The following is a 16,805-nucleotide window of genomic DNA, read 5'->3' as shown; positions in this document are numbered from 1 at the left end:
CTCTGAACAAAATGTTCTGGTTCTTCTTTCAAAAGTTTGGAACTGAACATTGACTTAGTACAGCTTTGAAACTTTATTACACCAAAAACAACCCGCTGCTTTTAACCATCTTAATTTAAATAAAACAAGCACAGAAACAGTTTCATTACCTTGTAAAGAATTTTTTAAAACTTGACCCCTTTTCTTTTTTAAGCATACTTCCAGTTCTAAATGAGGTGTATGGTTGATTGGTCAGTTTGCAACTCTGAGGTTCTACTGTAGTACCAAACCTAGGACAGACCCCTGCAGACTCCACTAAATAGGTCCGCCCAGTTTGACAATGAACTATTTATAACTAATCTGAGTGCAGTCTTTCAACCAGTAGTGCCCCCACCTTTTAGTAATTTCATCTAGACTTGCCCCAAGTTTGCTTATGAGAATGTCACATGGGACAGTGTCAAAAGCCTTATTGAAAATCAAGATATATCACAATTACTGTTTCCTCTCTATCTACTAGGCCAGTAACAATGCCAAAGAAGGACATTAGGTTGGTTTTGCATGATTGTTCTGGACAAATCTATATTGGCTATTATTTATCACTCTTATCCTCTAGATGCCTATAAACTGATTGTTTAAAAATATGTTCCAGTATCTTTCCAGGTATCGAAGTTAGGCTAACTGGTCTATAATTACCCGGGTCCTCTTTGTTTCCCCTTTTAAAGATAGGTATTGTTTGGCCTTCTCTAGTTCTCTGGGACCATACCTGCCCTCCATGAGTTCTCAAAGATAACTGTTAGTAGTTCTGAGATTGCTTCAGCTAGTTCCTTAAGTATTCGGACAATCTTGTAATAGGGAATTCCCAACAGAAACAAGCCTGTTTTCAGAAAATGACAAATCCCATGTTTTCACAAAAGTGAACATTCAGCAATGAAGACAAAGAACCACCTATCACTCTTTAATTTTGGACAGATGACAAAAAGAAAGAGGTGAGAGGGGAATTGTCAAGGTAACAGTGAGTCATGGAGTGGGATGAACCAGGTCTATTATGAACAAATTCAATAAGTTAATGAAGTTGTATTTAGTGCTTAAATACTGTGTTGACGGCCACAACAGAAATGCCTATTATTCTAGACACAATTTCTTTGTATTTAAAATGTGTGGTAGTGTACAAGCAAGCTGAATGTGTCCCTTGGGCTCTTGGCAAGTTGCCCATGAAGTCCTTCCTTTACAGAATCCGAGTATCCACAAATTCTGGTCTGTAATAACTCTGCTGCTTCTAAGGAACTGGCGAGCAAAGAACCAAGTTCTGATCAATCTCCGGAAACATCCCCAAAAGTCAATTGTTTCACCAAGTTTTAAAATAGCAAAAATGTTTCCTTAGAAAGTTAGGGCCAGCTCAGAAGTATTGTGTCAGTATCTGCACCAAGTGGGATATGCTCGGGTTCAATTCCTGGTTTCTGGCTGCAATCCAGCAGGGACTAAGTGCACAGTAGAGGCAATCGCTGGTCAGCTTAAAAAATGGTGTTCATGGGTTCCATGGAGTGGATCCCGTCTAGTCCTTAGTTTAGAGGATGCTGAAGCTGGCAGTTATAGAGTGGCTCAGGATTTAGGGGACCTTCAGGAAAATAAATTTTATTCCAATTAAGTTTCTTCCCTTTCATAAAGTTTATTAGATCCAATTAAATCTAAAAAATTCCATTTCTTGATCCAGAGTAAGAGAGCCTCAAACAGAACTTTGAGCAAACTGGTTCAAAGTTGCATTGAGGAAGGCGTAATTATTTTTGTTTAAAAACGGTCAGGATCTATGTTTAGTCAGTGATGCCTAGAAGCATTGTAGGAGCCTTGAAATGGTTCAAAGCTGCTACCAAGAATAGTTCCAGAGGCTCCAAGACAGTGAAAAAACAAGCTGCTAACTTGCCAGCTCTCTGTTGTTCACGGTGCCAATTTCACTGTTGTCCATTCCACTGGCTGCCAGTCCTTCTCCCCTACTGTCTGAGCATTTCAGGAAACAGTATTTCCTGTCATTCATTCACCAAGAGCAATGCCAATTCAGCATGGCAGGGATGAGAGTTTTGCACTGCTGTGAGAGCCATCCATTTGGCTCCACGAGGTAGACTGATCAGACAGGGTGGAGCAGGATGCAGCAGGGTGGAGCAAATTTTTCTTACATGTTGTAAGGTGTCAATAGCAGCATGAGGGAACTTAGAAAGAAAAAAATGTTGAGGAATTCTAGACACTGAACCTACAGCCTTGGAAAATTCACAGTTTTAATCATTTGGAATCAATCACTGAAGGCAGTTTTTCAACCTCACACAAATCCACCAAGACTGCTCGTTGGCTCTAGCACTTTCTGATGTTAATGAAGTGCGGTCTCCACTGCATAGATGCCCAACTGACAGGTGAGCAAGGTTAGAGAAATGCATATCCTCCCCACAACTGCACCTGAAGCCCTGCCTCCTTTTGGCTGTAGGATGACTCCCCACAACAACACTACCTGCTGTTTACTAAGCTATCCAAAATGATTAGGGTATAATGCAACTCAGAAGAATTACAGTGAATTAAATGAATTAGTGTACCAACCACACACAACCCTGCACATGTTAGAGATGCAGCTTTTAAATACACAATTGCAGGAACTAATCTCTTCACATCTAGATCTCAAAAGTTCAAACTCCAAGACAGACTTGACATGAAAGATGCTGGAGGATTAGAAACAGTTTACTTTCCTTCCTTCTCACCCAGGCCCAATACTTCAGGCTATTTTCTAGATCCTTCATGAAGCAATTTTTCATTTTAAAAAGTATCTTTCCTCCTCCAAGAGAAGCAGTGCAGCAAGCATTTCGTCACATGCACAGAAGTGGGACAGGAGACCCATTCCAGCTTGACACCTCAGAGAGAGGGGAATCTCTCTTGGTCGCCACCTCTTCTGCAGAAAAGTAACATGGCTACAAAAAGCTCTCTCCAAGTCTCCCATCCTGTAGGAGGGGTGCAGGAATAAAATAAGGCAGAACCTAGCAGCCTGACTCACTAATGAGGGCACAATGAAATTAGAAGGCCTTCAAGCCTAGCACTTGCTTTCTTTTGGTACAGAAGATGGCCTTTTTTTTTTTAAACCGGAGTCTGTATGCATCATTTTAAATTGATCTCATGCAGGGTGGATAAAAATCAATGATTTTAAAAAAATAAAAAAAATCGGTTTTGATAAAATGCTTTTTGAGGAAAAAACCTATCTAAAGGTAGTTTTAATTAAGATCCATGATGAGATATCTTTGAGCTATAATGTAATAGGGATTATAAATTCTAATTCTATACTATGAGACAATATATTCATGTAATGTTTAAGAAAAGTTTTGTAAACGAGTTCCAATAGTTCATGGATTAGGGACTCAATCTTATGGAGTTCCAGGGGCTTCTGTATAGATTATTTAGGTTAATCTTCCTATCTACCCAATGGGACTCAGTGCTCAGTCTACAAGATACCATCAGAGATGCTTAGTTTTGCAGTTCTCAAACTGTGGATTTCTGTCTCCAGAGATCACATGCTTATTAACTGTAAAAATGTTTTTAAATAAATAAATAAATATATAGAGGTGAGAAATAACAGAACTCAACCCTATTGTCCCTCTGCAAATTTGTGTACACAGAGTCAATCCATTACCTCTTGCTAAAAATGCAAAGTTTCAAAAAGTTCAATGAATAGAAGACTGTTGGGGGCGGAATAGATCTGGACAAGGAGAAGAAGTCTGGAGATAAATGTGAGAAAGGAGGGACAGGCAGTAGAAACAAAAGTGAAACTGTTTGAGCAGCATATTCCAGAAGTCTTGAGGTCTTTGAGTGTAGCCTTCATTGATTTGAGATCTATCAAACCATTCTCTCACTACCGGTAGAAGGGAAAACCTACAATAACAGCAGGCCGTAAAAAAGACCAGGTTTGGGAATATTTTAATGAAGTTCCTCTACCTGTGGGTAAGACAGGCATGCATGCAAAATGCAAACAGTGCAACAAAGAAATGCAAGGCCTGGTTGCCCGAATGAAACAACATCATGAGAAGTGTTCCTTCTCAGGAGAAAGCTGTGTTGAAGATGATGAAAGGAACATGTCTGAACATGCAGGATCTTCAGGTTGGTAAACTTTTTTATTTCATACTTCTTTCTTAAGGACTGCCTGTCTTCCTTCTGGACTATTCTTGAAACTCATGTCTGACCAAAAAATATAGTTGTTACTCTATGGTACCATCATTTTAGATGCAGTTGTGATAAAAAATGAATTGCTGAAATAGGCAGATCTTCTTTTTACAATTTTGCCTTTAAGTAGTACTGAGTGGTCAGTGAATGCAATGAGTAATACTAAATGAGCTGTATGGTAATAATAATTTAATAACTGCATTGACTTGTTTAGGAGAATCCATCCTCAACATACAGGATTCTGAAGACTATCCACCTTCAAGATCACTATAGTTTTCTATAGTTTCAGTTATCTGCCAATGATAGTGTTTCAATCACATCATGTATGTCACATAGTCACAGTATATCACGTGTAGCAAAAAGAAAAAAATCTCCATCATCCAGAAACAACCATAGATATGTTTGTGATAAGAACCAGCAGATTACAAAAACAGATAATTGATGAAACAATTGCTCGGTTTGTTTATGCAACAAACACCCCTTTCCGTATAATTGAGAACCCACACTTCATTAACATGGTTCAGTCATTAAGACCATTAAGATACAGTCCACCCAACAGAGCAGATGTCACAGGCAAACTGCTGGATAAAGTGTATGAAAGAGAAATTGAGCAGTGTGGAAAAGGTCTAGAGGGTGAAATTGTTAACCACAATGATCCTGTTGTATGTGCTTGTGTGACAATAGGAGCAGGGAATGTCTTCCTTACAAAACAATTGATACATCAGGAAATGCACACACAGCAGAATACTTACAAGAAGTCGCAGTAAAAGCTAGAACAAACTGTGAAAAAAAATTCAAATGTCTAGTATGCAGCTTGGTCACAGACAATGATGCAAATGTATCCAAGATAAGAAGAATTTTTGAAGAGAGTCCCAAGCTAATAACATACGGCTGCAGTGCTCATTTGATGCACCTCCTAGCCAAAGACTTCAGTGTTCCAGAAATAAAGGCTAATGTGGAAGTTGCAAAATACTTCCGTAACAACCACTTTACAGCAGCTGCTCTGAAAAAAGTGGGAGAAACCAAGCTAACTCTCCCACAAGACGTGCGATGAAAAACAGTAGTGGACTGTTTTGAGCACTATATCAAGAACTGGCTTAATCCGATGACAGTTTGTGAACAAAATCATGAAAAAATAGATTGCACTGTCACAGCCATTGGGCTTAAGAGAAATGTTAAACACATGCCGAGTACCCTGAAGCCTATTTCTGTAGCCTTGAACAAAATGAAGGGAAATAGCTGTTTATTGCTGACGCTGTTGAAATTTGGAAGGAACTGAGTGAGATCTTAAAAAGAGAAATATGCAGTGACAGAGTTAAATTACAAGCATTAAAAAAAACGGATGGGACAAGCACCGTCTCCAGCTCATTTTCTTGCAAATATTCTCAATACTTGGTTCCAGGTTCAAACCTTAACTGCTGAAGAAGAGGAGTTGGCTAGGACATGGACATCCAGCAATCATCCCTCCATAATGCCAACTATAATAAACTTTAGAGCTAAGGGTGAACCATTCAGGAAATATATGTTTGCTGATGATGTTTTAAAGAAAGTCACACCAGTGAACTGGTGGAAGTCACTTAAGCACTTGGATTCACAGACTGTTGAAGTGATAATCTCACTTTTAATAGCAGTAGCTTCTTCTGCTGGTGTAGAAAAAATATTTTCTTCCTATGGACTAATTCATTCCAAATTGAGAAATCATTTGGGACCTGAAAAAGCAGGAAAGCTTGTTTTTCTTTTCCAGATTATGAACAAACAGGAAAATGAAGGTGAAGACGACTGAGTTAGCTGCAAAATATTTTAAGTTTCTCATGTTGATCTGGCTGACATAGTCGATTTAATTTTTGTTTTTTTTTTTAAATTTCATTTAACTATTTTAGTTAAAAACAATTTTAACAAAAACAAACCTGATTTAAAAAAAAACTTGAACGTTTAACTAAATTCAAAAATGCATATGCTTGTTTTGTTAAAATATTATATGTTTGCTGTTGAAGATAAAAATCCAGAATACATAATGTTATTGTTTTAGTTTGTCTGGTGATGTTCTCCTCCTAATACAGCAAGGCAAGAAAATCCTCCAAATATTAATGATTAACCTGTTGAACTGGAGATAGTTCACCTCCCAGTGACTTCATAAATATCTGCTTCAGTTACCTTTAGTAAATGAAATAACCAAACAATCATTCATTTTCTGATATAGCTGTAAAACTGTTTGTTTACCTGCCGCGTTCGCAGGTTTGGCCAATCGCGGCTCCCACTGGCCGCGGTTTACCATTCCAGGCCAACGGGGGCGGCGGGAAGCAGCGGCCAGCACATCCCTCAGCCCGCGCTGCTTCCTGCAGCCCACATTGGCCTGGAGCAGTGAACCGCAGCCAGTGGGAGCCGCGATCGGCCGAACCTGCGGACACGGCAGGTAAACAAACCGGCCCGGCCCGCCAGGGGGCTTACTCTGGCGGACCGCGTGCCAAAGGTTGCCGATCCCTGATGTAGAAATCCATGATTAAATCATGATTTAAATCAATTTGATGTAAATCAAATCCACTCTGATCTCATGTAACCCAAAATGTAAGGGTGGCAAATACAACATAAAGAATAAAGAAGTACACATTTGTATTGATTTCACAAGCTACTTTCCCTTCTTAAAAAGGAACTGTGACAAAGCATCGGGCTCCCTGACTTGCCTGGAAAGGGAGCCAGGTGGCTTCTCAACAGGAGGTCCTTCCAGGAGACCCTCAGAAGCTCGCTCACTTGGTGCAGGGCAGTTTATGTATGCAGTGTTTTTACTTTCAGGTAAGCGGAGGACGTTGTGAATAATAACCATAGTGTGCGTTCATATCAGTGGGATGAGAACCCCACCTGGTTGCACAAACAACCGAATTCCTGTTGAAAGAGGATGTTGCTAGTCAAGATCTTTAAATTAAAAGTTCTGGCAGAAAATTACAGCCGAAAAGCCTGATTGCCTCCTGAACTCCTTGGTTCTTTTCCTCTAGGCCCCTCTCATTCCCCCTGGTCCTTATCATTAACCTCCCTTGGTATGTTTTCTGCCTGCCCTTTGCCTCACCTCCGTGATCCTTCTTCCTGTCCTACAACTTACTTGGATTTTCCTCATCTCAATCTGCTCTCTTATCCCCTGAAACTTTTCCCCTATGACTTGCTCCCATTTGTTCTCCTCCCCCTCTCCCAGACCCTGTTCCCTTCCCCCACCCAATAGAGCCTGTTCCCTTTAGCCTTACCCCTTGCCCTGTGCATTGTTATGCCTATCCTACTGCATTGCTGCCTAAGTTTTGCTCCACTAGTAGATGCACTGAAGAAGAGAGGGAGTTGGGTAACAGAGCATTAAACGAACATAAAAATGGCCATCCTGGGTCAGACCAATGGTCCATCTAGCCCAGTGTCTTGTCTCTGACAGTGATCAGTTCCTGGAATCTGGGGTACTGATGTTTCCCAAACCTGGCTATCTAGGAATACTCAGCTTCTCTGATTCTCAGTAGCATGTCTATTTGCCCTTCCAATCCAAGAATCTTTTCCAGCACAGCCACCAACTTGCACTTCATACACAGGAATCCCTTCCAGCTCAGACAAGAAAGAAAACATGCAGGTCACCACCACGCTTCCATCGCTGGGCACTGTGAAATCACACAAAGCTGAACCTGAGAGGATAGCCTCTCTAGCTAACCTACCTCCAAAACACTCCTGTTAGCTGCCTCTGTTCATGGCTCTTGAGTTTGCCTAGTAAGTGACTTTTTGTATCAACTCTTCCAGCTCAGCCCTGCCCCTCACCACCAGAAAGTGATGAACCACTCAGACTTCAAGCTGCAGGGCTGATCAAAGCAACAAGGGTCAGAGCCATGCAGGCTTTACCAAGGCACCCCCATGCAAATGGTCTACACCCTCCCCCATTCCTGTTGCCAGTCCCCAATCCCAACCTCCAAGAAAGAACCCCAGCTTGATGTTCCTAGCTATCTACCCTTTGTTTCCACCAATTATGTCCTTAGCTTTTTGCATATCTACTTACCATGCAACCAGAAACCCAGTTGAATTAACAGTTGGGACAGCAGCATGTTCAGGAGGTTGAGAGTGCAGCAGCACAATGGGGAAGCAAGTTAGGAATCTGCTTAAAAACACATGTTAGCCTGTGCCACTTTCCAGCTGCAAAAATTCTACATTGCTATAAAATAGCACCTGCTTCTTGATGGGCTTTTCCAGCGTTTTGAGGTCCTATTTCCAGAAATCTTCCACCTGGAAACCGGCCAGGATTCTAAAGAGTAACCTGGATAGGTTTTTTCGTTGGTCGTAGGGGGACAGAAGGGTGAGGATGGATTAAAAGAGAAAAATGGGACAAACGTGTATTGACATTGCCAGCTTCAAAAAAGGTAGCAGGAAGTTCTCAAACTCGGCACTCAGAGAGACATATATTGGCAGTAGCAATTTACAGTAATAAAAGGAAGGGAAAGCAAAACAAAGAACTGAGAGAAGAATAAGATAGAATAGGAAAATGGGGTTGAAGTAAGAATTCTTGCAGGAGTAGTAGGACAGCTTGCAAGTTCAGGTAAAGGAGAAAAGTAGTATTTATAACTACTACCAATGTAAAGAGAAATACTGACTGCCAGCATAAACAAAACCATCCTTCGTTTCCAAAACACAAACCATCAGCTTCTACAGATGACATTTTGTGCAAAGCAATGAAGCCAAGGCTGTGTTTTAGTTTTCAATGAGAGAAAGTATTTTTGGATTAGTTTCATCTTCAATACTAATTCAATTTTTCATGGACGCATTGCTTTTAATAGTAAGATTGTGCGGTATAAACATAGCATAGATTGCCTCCCATGCTCTCTTTTGGAACATTTTCCTGATAAGGCTACTAACATCATAAACTATGTTCAGTATAGAATCTCCCTACACTCAAATCGTTCATTCCCATGAACAATGTTATGAGTGTGGTATTTATTCTCTTTCTTTCAGTGACATTTCTTTGGCTTACTTCTCTGGGAAAAATATTAAAGAAACCCCTAGTACAATATGTATAGTTATTTAGCCCATCTGAGTGCAGTTATTTAATCAAGTTCCCCATTTCTTATCTCATGGTGGATTTGGCTTCATGTACAGCATGCATGGTAAATATAGAGATGAGATTTGCTAAGAAAGCCTTCTGCAAAGCAGTAACCAACCCTTGACTTTGACACAGGGGTGAATATATAGTGCAACCAGTGTCCTGAACACACTGTCTGTGGGCCTCCATAGCCAATATGCAGCACTGCATCTTTGCCCATCAAGTGTTGCTCAATATTAATCAATTTAAAAGTTAACTCAAAGGGATTCTCAGTAAAGAAGATGGTGAAAAGTTCTGTCAGGTCTCTGGGCTTTGTAAAGTCTTACCAGTTGTTTGATCTAATACACCTCTACCTCGATATAACGCGATCCGATATAACACAAATTCGGATATAACGCGGTAAAGCAGTGCTCGGGGGGTGGGGGGGGGAGGGTTGCGCACTCCGGCGGATCAAAGCAAGTTCAATATAATGCGGTTTCACCTATAACGCGGTAAGATTTTTTGGCTCCCGAGGACAGCGTTATATCCAGGTAGAGGTGTAGTTCATTTTGAAAACCTAATAATCTTTTACTGAGTTGGTAACCATGGAGGCTAGTGATAGAGGAGTGAAGAAAAATTACCTCCTCCCTGCCTCCAAAAACTGCAGAGAGTTTGCAGACAAGAACCTTCCCTTGTTAGAATGATTCCTGGAGGGTCCATGTGATGCTAAATATTGCTATGGAGCAAGCAAACGCTTCCCCTAAGAACATTAAGAAGCAAAAAGAATTTGAACAAGAGAACACCATGATTCCTCACACTCTCTTTTCGGAGAGCATCATACTATGCATACACACCTTCCAACAGATTCATCTGTATTTATAAACCATCACCTGTATACGGTAGAACCTCCGAGTTACGAACACCTCGGTAATGGAGGCTGAACAAAACGTTTTGGTTGTCCTTTCAAAAGTTTACAACTGAACATTGACTTAATACAGGTCTGTCGCATCTTACGCGCATTTAACATGCGCAATTTCAGCTTTACGCGGTCGGCAAAAACAAAAACAAAAGAAAAATAATAATTTTAAGACTGTACCTGTAGTGCGGGCGATTCCACCCGCCATTCAACTCCATGTAATTTTGACTATACGCAGTTTTCGCTTTACGCGCTAACCGCGGAACGGAACCCCCGCGTAAGATGAGACTTGCCTGTACAGCTTTGAAAATTTACTATGCAGAAGAAAAATGCTGCTTTCCCTTTTTCTTTAGTAGTTTACATTTAACACAGTACTGTGCTGTATCTGCTTTATTTGTTTTTGTTTGTTTGTTTGTTTCTGCTGCTGCCTGATTGTGTACTTCTGGTTCCAAATGAGGTGTGTGGTTGACTGGTCAGTTCGTAACTCTGGTGTTCGTAACTCTACTGTACTTAGTGTTGTATACCAGTAGGCTTTGTACATACACAAAAATGCTATACTGAAAAATAAATTTGTTTTTGCTACACAGAATTCTAATCTATTACCAAATGCCATATTTTCCTTCATATTAGGAAACCAGATAGGAGGGATAGGCTTATATAGATTGCTTTATTTCTTGTACCCGCTGACTAAGTGTTTTTCTAACTGATTTAAGAGTGAAGTATAAACTTGCACTTATTTTTCTGCAGGGATATAAAAGAAAATCTCTATCATGTGTTTAGAAAACAGGGTTTCATACTTTTCCAAATCTCACTTGTTTGATTTCACTGATAAATTCATCACTGATAATTTTACACAACAGTTACTGAGTGTTTGTACTCTTCTGCAGCCACCTTAGATAATTTTCATGTGGAAACAGGATAAACAAGCCAAGCTGAAAGCATTCAGCAAACAAACCCTGCACATTACATCAAGTAAAAACACAAAAGAACTGTGCTACTAGTAAACTGTTGCCAGAACACTGACATACCTGGGTCTTTGCCAAGTTTTTCTTTTTTTCAAGCTTTGACCAGCATCACCTTATAGTTAGTTACCCTTCAACAGTAGTCAAACTTTGACAGCACCCTTTTTTGCCAATATAATATAGCCAAAAGTAAGAAGACTTCTTACCCCAAATGGTGGATATGAAGTAGCAGCGGCAGCAGAGGCAACACCCACTGTGGGAGGTGGTATTCCTGAAGAAGAAGGTGGGAACAGACCCAAGGCATTCAGATTTAATCCAGGAATTAAATGTGCTTGAAGCTGCAACGGTAGAAGAATTATTTAGCTTTACAATGTAAGTTATTAAACTTAATCAAAATCCTAGTTGGGACAATATAATAGCCTCTTTTGTAAAGATGCCAATGTTTTATTTTAAATCTACATTCTTGAGGATTCAGATTTCAGACCTATAACCCAGACAACTCACTTAGGCCAATAAGGTTAAAAGCTTGGCTCTAATGTGACAGACAGTCAGGTGTCTCTCACTACAACTTTATTTTTCAATGAAGTGGCCCACAAGATTGGAGAAAAGAAATCCAAGTGACAGGCAGACCTTTAGACCGCATGCTTAGAATGAGGTTTAGTACAAAAACAATAACCCGCTTGACTTTGTGATAGAAAGTCAACAGTCCTTTAGAAACAGAGCAGCTCCACCCATAACCACTAATTCTCCCTACCTCCCACACTGCTAAAACTGGACGCGGACTGCAGAGTGTGGAGTGTGACATTCCCCCACAGTGCTCACAGGGTGAGCATTAACTATAAAGAAGCTGCATGTCACTTATTAGATCAGTGGTTCTCAAGCTATTTACCACTGTAGGCCACATATGCAGCGCCCTGAGTTATGTGGGCCACATCCACACAATATATATACTACCTGTATGGCCCTGAGGATGTCACATGGGCCGCAGCTGTTTGCTGATTGGGCCGCAAGCAGCCCATGGGTTGAGAACCACTGGACTAGACTGTTCCTGGGCAATTTGACCATGCCTAATTACTAGGCGGTGTTGTAACATTCTAACACACTCCAGAATCTTCAGTTAAGCTCCAGTTCCTCCCCTCCTCCCCACCAAGTTATTTCCCTGTAATACAATTTGACATTGGCAACTGAAAGACATTTCCCACCTGACATCCAGAACAGAATGTTTTGGTTAAGTGTTGATATATATCTGAATTTTTCATAGAATCATAAAAATGTAGGGCTAGAAGGGATCTCAAGAGGTCATCTAGTCCAGCCCCATGCACTGATGCAGGAACATTTGCACCGAGACCAACCCTGATAGGAGTTCGTCCAATCTGTTCTTAAAAACCTCCAATGACGGGGATTCAACAACCTCCCTTGGAAGCCTATTCTAGTATTATATATCTTTAGAGTTAAAACGTTTTTTCCTAATATCTAACCTAAATCTCCCTTGCTGTAGATTAAGCAGATAACGTCTTGTCCTACCTTCAGCGGATATGGAGAACAATTGACCACCATTTTCTTTATAACAGCCTTAACATATTTGAAGACTTATCAGTCCCCATCCCCATCCCCCCTCCAGTCTTTTCTCAAGAATAAACATGCCCAGGTCTTTTTTTAACCTTTCCTCATTCCCTTTTATCTTTTTTGTTGCTCTCCTCTAGACTCTCCCCATTTTGTCCACATCTTTACTAAAAGGTGGTGCCTAGAACTGGACACAGTACTCAAAGTGAGGATTCAACAGTGCTGAGTAGAGCAGAACAATTACCTCCTGTGCATCACAAATGCATCACACTGCTGATTTTTATTCAATTTGTGATCCATTATAACCCCATAATCAGTGGTTTTCAACTTTTTTCCATTTGCGGACCCCTAAAAAATTTCAAATGGAGATGTGGACTGCTTTGGAAATCTTAGACATAGTCTGTGGACCCATAGGGTTCTGCGGACCACAGGGTGAAAGCCACTGTTCTATGGTAATAACCTTTTGTGGACCCCTCAGACAGTCTCTGGACTCCCAAGAGTCCATGGACCACAGGTTGAAAATCACTGCCCTAGGTCCTTGTCAGCAGCACTATCGCCTAGCCAATTATTCCCCATTTTGTAGTTGTGCATTTGATTTTTTCTGGTTGATTTCAGACCAATTGTCCAATTTATCAAGGTCATTTTGAATTCCAATCCTATTCTCCAAAGTACTTACAACACCTCCCATCTTGGTGTCATCCACAAATATTATAAGCACATACTCCACTCCATCATCCAAGACATTAATGAAAATGTTGAGTACTACCACACCTAGGACAGACCCATGCAGGACCCCACTAGATTCATCCCAGTTTGACAGGCTGTACTCAGAGTAATTATGAACAGCTTGCTTTCAACCAGTTGTGCACTCACCTTATAGTAATTTCATCTAGACCACATTTCCCTACTTTACTTATGAGACTGTCATGTGGGGCTGTATAAAAAGCCTTACAAAAGTCAAGATATATCATGTCTACTTCTTCCCCCTATCCACTAGGTCAGTAACCCTGTCAAAGAAGGAAACTGAGTTGGCTTGGCACGATTTGTTCTTGACAAATCCATATTGGATACTACTTATCCTATTATCCTTTCGGTGCTTAAACTCATTGTTTAATAAATTTGTTTCAGTATCTTTCCAGGTATCGAAGTTAGGCTAACTGGTTTAAAATTCCCCAGGTCTTCTTTGTTGCCTTTTTTAAAGATAGGTATTATATTTGACCTTCTCCAGTGCTCTGGGACCCTCACCTGCCCTCCATGAGTTCTCAAAGATAAATCGCTAGTGATTCTGAGATTGCTTGAGTTAATTCTTTAAGCACACTAAGATGAATTTCATCAGATCCTGCTGACTTGAATAGATCTAACTTATTGAAATATTTTTGAACCTTTTCTATCCCTATTCTGGCTTGTGTTCTTTCCTCCTTTTTGTTACTATTGTGTAAAATCATCTGATTACAATTAAGCTTTTTAGTGAAGATTGAAGCAAAATAAGCATTAAACACCCAGCCTTCTTGGTGTCATCCATTATTAGCTCTTCTTCCCCGTTAAGTAGTGGACCCTACGCTTTCTTTTGTTTTTCTATTGCTCCTAATAGAACCTCCTGTTATATCCTTTTATGTCCCTTGTTAGATGTAACTCATTTTGTGCCTTACCCTTTCTGATTTTCTCCCTACATGCTTGTACTATTCTTTTGTTCTTAAAGTTAACAATTTGTCCATGTTTCCACATTTTGGAGGATGGTTTTCCCAAGTCTTCTCTGGTCTACCAATCTCTACCTGTGACACTGTCAAATTACAGGGTAATATTTTTTTGCATTAGATAATCAGCAACTACCCTCATAGGCGTACAGTTCTTTACCTTCCAAATTAGAAAGGACATACTTCTACTCCCAAATTAAAGAGCGAGTCCTATACATGAGAAAATAGGAAACTAAGGCAAGTCTCATTTACAGATTAAAGTTACCAAATAAAAAAATTGCTCTTATTATGTTAAAAACAGAACAGTATCAGGAAACTAGAAAGCACTTCCTTCAAGTACTTTATACTACTGTGGCATCAAATGAACATTCATAACACAAATAAAAACTCCTTTCCAGTCTCCACAACAAAGGAAGGTACCTTTGAAGTAAAATTATTCTTCATTTCCTTCATCTAAGTCAATGTTCTCAATTTTTCCTACCCAAAAGAGATCCTATATATATAAAAATGACCAAGCCATAGAAAAAGAAATAAAAAAAAAAAAAAAAAGAGACTCACATTCATAGCAGCAATATCATTTTCATAGGACTCCCTGATTTTCTTCATTATTTCTTCCTCGGCCTTGGCACAAGTTTCAATACTGCCTTTAACTGTAATGGTCCGTTCAGGGTTATAGAGTGTCAAGTCCTGCAGTCTGCAGACAAAACAGAAATCCAATTAATTACCATTCAAACAGTAGATGGTAATCAAAACTTATCAATTAAGGCTGGGGAATTTTGAAATTGGCAGATTTGCCCTGCAACAATGGAACATACAAGATCAATTTGCAGCAGAACTCAAACATGAGTCTAACAGAATCTGAAAGAATGCTTCCCTCACAAAAGACTGGACTAAAATTAGTGCAATGTGATTCAGTGTCAAATGGTTAAGATTTGCTTGGATGTGTCACAGATTCTAGCAAGGAGAGATTACTTACCTTGTACAGTAACCTGAGATCTTTGAGATGTGTCCCTCTGGGTGCCTCACATCAGGATATACACCCACCCATCTGCTCTTGATTGGAGATCTTTGTCAGCAGTGTCTGCAGATCAACACCTGTGCCCCAGACACCTTTGGGCCCCAAAAGGAGGGGCAGATGCACCACCACTCAAATTCCTTCTCAACCACAGAAGTCTAAAGAAAGATTCTGAGGCAGAGAGGAAAGAGAGTAGGTAGTGGAGCACCCACAGGGGGACACATCTTGAAAAACTCAAGTTACTGCACAAGGTAAGTAATCTCCTTCTTCTTCAAGTAGTGTCCCTATGGGTGCTCCAGGTCGGGAAACTCTCTGTGCCTCTATCATGGAGGAAAGTGCCAAGGAAGTGGATTCAGTATGGATTGTAGACAGTGTCACCAAAGGCCATGTCAGTCCTGGAATCAGGCATGAGAGCATAATGCTGGTAAAATGTGTGCAGCGAAGACCAGGGGGCTGTCCTGCAGATGTTTGAGATGGGTATATTTTTAAGAAGAGCTACAGAGATCAAGAGTTATTCCTGAATCTGAGGGGAATGAGGCTTCATAGCATGACGACATAACCTGGAACCCATTTGGACAATCTTTGGGAGGATACTGGATGTCCCCTAATTATTTCTGAAACAGAGATGAAGATTCTAGGGAAAATCCAAAAGGCCCTGGTCCTGTCAAGATAAGAGGCAAGAGCTCTTAACATCCATTGTGAGTGTGGCTTAGTGTAAAATAGTGGCTAGTAAATCTTTTGATTAATGTGGAATTCAGAAGAGACTTTAGGAAGGAAGCAAGGATGTGGACATCCCCATTGGTTCAAATGGGGATTTCCTCAGAGCACTGAGAACTAAGGAGAGGTCCCATGGCAGACTTGGCTTCTTGACAGGAAGGAAGAGGTTGAATAGGCCTTTGATAAATCTTGCAGTGGGGTAGGGTGAACGAAGACTGAACACTTCTACAAGGAGCTGTGATGGCAACTAGCTGAACTTTGATGGAGCTTAGCAGTAAGCCCGTGGTCTTTAAATTCAGAAGGTAATAAAGGATGTGAGACAAAGAGAACTCAAGAGAAAGCATAGCTTGATGGTTGCACCAAGCCTGGAAGCGTTTCCACTTTTACAGGTAAATTTTCCTGTATTCAGTGTTGTTGTTACCACGTTGGCCTAAGGATATTAGCGAAACACAGTGGGTGAGGAAATCTCTTTTATTGGACCAACTTCTGTTGGTGAGGAAGACAAGTTTTTGATTTTACACAGAGCTCTTCTTCAGCTCAAACATTTGTCTCTTCACCAACAGAAGTTGGTCCAATACCTCACCCACCTTGTTTCTCTTGTTTCCTAGCTGTGGGTTTTGATGTTAAGCAGTACCCTTTTAACTTCTGGAGAGCAGATCTCTTCTATACCAGACAGCCACTTAGGGTGACCAGATCACCCAAGTCAAATATCGGGACGCGGGGGGGGAATGGGGGGGGGGGGGGG

At 40.5% G+C, this 16,805-nt stretch overlaps 1 protein-coding gene across 1 annotated transcript in view; it reads right to left on the bottom strand.

Annotated features, from left to right (window-relative positions):
- Nucleotides 1-16,805, bottom strand: part of IGF2BP3 (insulin like growth factor 2 mRNA binding protein 3) — a 177,169-nt gene that overhangs the window by 37,304 nt on the left and 123,060 nt on the right. The window contains exons 10-11 of the mRNA XM_024223253.2: nucleotides 14,887-15,022; nucleotides 11,278-11,409 (exon numbers count right to left, since the gene is read on the bottom strand). Coding sequence (XP_024079021.1) covers nucleotides 11,278-11,409; nucleotides 14,887-15,022 — 268 coding nt within the window. The remainder of the gene's footprint in view (nucleotides 1-11,277; nucleotides 11,410-14,886; nucleotides 15,023-16,805) is intronic.

The sequence above is a fragment of the Terrapene carolina genome, unplaced genomic scaffold (genome assembly GCF_002925995.2).
Source record: "Terrapene carolina triunguis isolate 2854851 unplaced genomic scaffold, T_m_triunguis-2.0 Scaffold84, whole genome shotgun sequence".
Classification (NCBI taxonomy): domain Eukaryota; kingdom Metazoa; phylum Chordata; order Testudines; family Emydidae; genus Terrapene; species Terrapene triunguis.
This window is presented reverse-complemented; position numbering and strand designations above follow the sequence as displayed.